At 46.3% G+C, this 4,930-nt stretch overlaps 1 protein-coding gene across 3 annotated transcripts in view; it reads right to left on the reverse strand.

The window, feature by feature from the left end:
* Nucleotides 1-4,520, reverse strand: part of sec23a (Sec23 homolog A, coat complex II component) — a 23,343-nt gene extending 18,823 nt beyond the window's left edge. Inside the window, exons 1-5 of one of the 3 annotated variants that reach the window (XM_042388195.1) lie at nucleotides 4,417-4,520; nucleotides 2,462-2,721; nucleotides 1,204-1,261; nucleotides 639-725; nucleotides 117-353 (exon numbers count right to left, since the gene is read on the reverse strand). In XM_042388195.1, the coding sequence (XP_042244129.1) occupies nucleotides 117-353; nucleotides 639-725; nucleotides 1,204-1,261; nucleotides 2,462-2,682 (603 nt within the window). In that variant the 5' untranslated portion in view covers nucleotides 2,683-2,721; nucleotides 4,417-4,520. Of the gene's footprint in view, nucleotides 1-116; nucleotides 354-638; nucleotides 726-1,203; nucleotides 1,262-2,461; nucleotides 2,722-3,384; nucleotides 3,530-4,347 lie in introns of those variants that run through there. The other 2 variants (XM_042388194.1, XM_042388196.1) reach the window with 2 other exon arrangements.
* Between the last annotated feature and the right edge of the window lie 410 nt (nucleotides 4,521-4,930).

A 4,930-nucleotide genomic window follows, 5' to 3' on the forward strand; every position in this document is an offset into this window, starting at 1 on the left:
AACATTTTTTAACAGAAAGGACCAAAATGCTATTTTCTACCGAGGTACATACCGAACCATAAACTCTGTGTAGCGTTACATCTCTAGTAGATACTGTAATTAGTCCCTTTAGCTACCTGCAGCTGCTTGGCGTTCAGGTCCTTGGTCCCCCTGAAGACGTAGCTCTTGGAGATGCCCTCGCAGCCGAGCTCGTGCACCTGCACCATGCGTCCGAAGGTGATGAGGCCGACCAGCGCGGTGGGAGGCAGCAGGGACAGAGACATCTGCAGGGACTCTTTCAGAGCCTGCAGGTCCTCGTCCTCCATACAGGTGTCCACCACGTACAGGAACACCAGCGGCATCTGGGGGCCCCGCTGAGGACACATCATTACAACAGGTTAAACATGTGGGGACCCGCTGAGGACACATCATTACAACACGTTAAACATGTGGGGACCCGCTGAGGACACATCATTACAACACGTTAAACATGTGGGGGCCCCGCTGAGGACACATCATTACAACAGGTTAAACATGTGGGGGCCCCGCTGAGGACACATCATTACAACACGTTAAACATGTGGGGACCCCGCTGAGAACACATCATTACAACACGTTAAACATCTGGAAACAAGTCTGTCTGTCTGTCTGAGTCTTACCTGGACAACGTACTCGATGGTGGAGAACTGAGGCAGCAGCTCAGCAGGTTGGTTCACCTCAGAGATTCCAGCATAAGATGGAGGAAACTGAAACAGACCAATCACACAAGTCATGGCACAACCAGTGATTCTCCTTGGTTGAGTGGTTTGGCCTGCGGGGGGGGGGGGGGGGGGGGGGGGATTAGCAGCCACACATTCCTCTGTTCTCTGTTTCGCATTGTCAGGTTAGGCTAATCCATTGTTGCTAACTTCACAGCTAACCTCCTTCTCTCTTCCAGCAGTTGGGAAACAACAGACGTGACTTTTCATGGTCTTGACAAGCTGCAGCATTTATTAACTGACACACTGTCGTCTGTACGACGACACTTTACTGCTAACCTCTGTTCCTTAAAAGGAGCTACGCTACCTGCAGTTTCCCTGGCAACGACACAGACGTTGACTCATGTTTCGAAACAGCGCTATTGACTTGTGAATGAATGGATATTTGGCGTTATTTTGGCATTTAAAAAAAATATTTTTTGTATATTACAGGGGAAACATTGTCACAACTGAAGAACAAGTTTACCTGGTTCCTCTGATAACAGAAGTTACAGGCCCACAGTTTGGCTCTGTAGTCCACCTGGCTGCAACATAAAGACAGACAGGTGAGTGTTAGACAGGTGAGTGTTGGACAGGTGAGTGTGGACAGGTGAGTGTTAGACAGGTGAGTGTTGTTCAGGTGAGTGTTGGACAGGTGAGTGTTGTTCAGGTGAGTGTTGGACAGGTGAGTGTTGGACAGGTGAGTGTTGTTCAGGTGAGTGTTGTTCAGGTGAGTGTTGTTCAGGTGAGTGTTGGACAGGTGAGTGTTGTTCAGGTGAGTGTTAGACAGGTGAGTGTTGTTCAGGTGAGTGTTGGACAGGTGAGTGTTGTTCAGGTGAGTGTTGTTCAGGTGAGTGTTGGACAGGTGAGTGTTAGACAGGTGAGTGTTAGACAGGTGAGTGTTGTTCAGGTGAGTGTTGGACAGGTGAGTGTTGGACAGGTGAGTGTTGTTCAGGTGAGTGTTGTTCAGGTGAGTGTTAGACAGGTGAGTGTTGGACAGGTGAGTGTTAGACAGGTGAGTGTTGGACAGGTGAGTGTTGTTCAGGTGAGTGTTGTTCAGGTGAGTGTTGGACAGGTGAGTGTTGTTCAGGTGAGTGTTGTTCAGGTGAGTGTTGTTCAGGTGAGTGTTGGACAGGTGAGTGTTGGACAGGTGAGTGTTGTTCAGGTGAGTGTTGTTCAGGTGAGTGTTGTTCAGGTGAGTGTTGGACAGGTGAGTGTTGTTCAGGTGAGTGTTGTTCAGGTGAGTGTTGGACAGGTGAGTGTTGTTCAGGTGAGTGTTGTTCAGGTGAGTGTTGTTCAGGTGAGTGTTGGACAGGTGAGTGTTGGACAGGTGAGTGTTGTTCAGGTGAGTGTTGTTCAGGTGAGTGTTGTTCAGGTGAGTGTTGGACAGGTGAGTGTTGTTCAGGTGAGTGTTGTTCAGGTGAGTGTTGTTCAGGTGAGTGTTGTTCAGGTGAGTGTTGGACAGGTGAGTGTTGGACAGGTGAGTGTTGTTTAGGTGAGTGTTGGACAGGTGAGTGTTGTTCAGGTGAGTGTTGGACAGGTGAGTGTTGGACAGGTGAGTGTTGGACAGGTGAGTGTTGTTCAGGTGAGTGTTGGACAGGTGAGTGTTGTTCAGGTGAGTGTTGTTCAGGTGAGTGTTGTTCAGGTGAGTGTTGTTCAGGTGAGTGTTGTTCAGGTGAGTGTTGGACAGGTGAGTGTTGTTCAGGTGAGTGTTGTTCAGGTGAGTGTGGACAGGTGATGCTTACCACAGTGGGTTGAGCACGGCGCGGCAGGTTGCGCGGCTGCAGAGAACCGGTTCGTACTGGATGGGCGGCAGGTCGGGTCGCTCCCTCAGCGGCGTCAGCAGCGCCGCCACCGGCACCACCATGCGGGTCGCCTCCAGCCGGCTGGACGGCCAGACGTTCCAGCTGAAGCGCACACCGTCACGCTCCTCGTTCTGAGCAATGTACTCTGGGAAGGTCGCCATGGCAACACGGGGGGGAGGGGTCGCACAGACTGTCAGGTACTGTAGAGAGAAAGAGAGAGAGAGAGTCAGAGTATTGCAGTACTATTGACTATACTGCAGTACTATTAATGTACTACAGTACTACAGTACTGCGATCTATACTACAGTACTACTAACTTTTTTTGGAATGATTTTTTTGTCAGGTCTTATCTGAATTTTGGGGAAATTTGCCCATTTTTTTCATTCTTTTTTTCTTTTACTCAGTTTTTTGAGTTTGTATTTCAACTTTTCCCATTTTAATCCAATATTAAAGGGGCCTTATTATAAAAAACTCCGCTTACGTCATCGGGGGCTTCATTGAAATTGTACCACCCCCCCTCACCTGTCCAACACTCACCAAGCGCTGGCCAGGACCGGTAAAGCTAAGCTAAGCTAAGCTAAGTTAAGCTAAGGGTGATAAATGTGCGTGTATGGCAGGTCTGGACCGGGACACAGAGCTGCTGCTGGCTCATCTTCTGGAGGAATAAACACCTGATTCTGTTCTGATCCGAGCAGTTTACCAGCCGGAGGAGTTTGTTTTTTAAACTTTTGGGATTAAGTGGATTTATCTCAATCTAGCTGGAGCTAAGCTAACACCAGAGTCAGACACCACCTCAGCTGCTGTCATCAATAATCATCATCTGATTATTATTGATGAGTTTCTATGTTTTTAAAGTTATATACCTGTAGATGAGGTTATTATGAGTGCTGATGGAGCATGTTAGCATGTTAGCATGTTAGCACTGGTCTGAACCAGCCATGTTTCTCCGGGGTTAATGCTCAACGGTTGCCATGGCAGCCGGCACACCCGCAGAGGGGGGTGAGAGGCTGCTGCTGCTGGATCCTTGTGGTATTTTAACCAAAGTGTGTCAGAGACATTTTATTAAAATGTGTTAAAGGAGTTTAATATGACACCTTTAAACTTCAAACACACAAGTTATCTAAAAATAAAACAGTCAAAAACATGACGTCACATTCTGTCATATTAAAAATGATGATTATTTAATGTTTCACACTTTAAACACGTTGTTAGTTCAGCAGAATCACACTGAAGTGAAAACTTTAAACCATCGTGTAAGAAATATTTATGTGACTCAACAGTTAAATATTAAACATGTTGTTCAGAGTTTGGACTCATGACGTCACCTCTGCATAAATAATAAATAAACAACCTTCATCAGAATATTGATCTGCAACTTCTGGAAAATCTTTAATCAAACTAAAGTAAATGTGCTGCTCATTACTCAGCATCTAACAAACACCTCATTAAGCTGCTAATAACGCTGCTGCACTTTGACTGAGATGAAGAAACACACAACTTTATCTGACAGCTAATCAATCAGCTGATAATCAATCAGATAACCGTTATTATTGAACTTTAAAGTCCAGTCCGTTTGAATCAATGATGCTGCGACAGTAGACGGGCTGACGTCAGCAGGTACATTAATGACATGAACAGCTGGAAACCTGAATCAGCGTCTCACCTGAACCTGAAGTTTCACCTCCAACTAATTAAACTAATTAAACCGCTTTTATCGTCAGAGTTCAGTTAGCCGCGAAGCTAACGGCTAACAGCAGCTAACTGAGCAGGTGAGCAGCCGCGTCACTCAGGTGACAGTTACAGAACAAACACACAGGTGACCTGACCGAGTCCAGGTGCCGTCAGGGGTCCGGCGGGTCCAGGTGAGAGAGTGCAGGCAGGTAAATGAGACTCACCGCCGCGCTGCTGCCGCTGCTGCCGCTCCGCACTGACAACGAAGCAAAACAACATGGCGGCGGTCCGGCGCCACGTCAAGACCCAGAGAGCGAACAGCGACAGAGCGCTCACTCTGACGGAAATCCGGGGACCACAGTCCTGACCGGGGTGTTACACAGTCTGGATAAATACTAACACATAGCCTACATAGCCTACATATATATATATATATATATATATATATATATATATATATATATATATGTAAACTGTTACAGATACACAAACTGACACAGCACAGTGGAATCAACCGCCATTAATTATATTAAAAGTGTTATTTTAAAACTAAATACAATCAGATAAAAACAATAATTATAAAAGTAAATAAATGTGTTTTTCTGTCAAAGAATTTTGAGCTAAGCTTAAGGATTAAGAAGAAGACCCTCCTGAACTAACGATGATTTGTTCAGCTAAACCATCAACCTGTCTCTTAGACCCCATCCCAACTAGGCTGCTTAAGGAAGCCTTACCCTT

Source organism: Thunnus maccoyii, chromosome 16 (genome assembly GCF_910596095.1).
Source record: "Thunnus maccoyii chromosome 16, fThuMac1.1, whole genome shotgun sequence".
NCBI lineage: Eukaryota > Metazoa > Chordata > Actinopteri > Scombriformes > Scombridae > Thunnus > Thunnus maccoyii.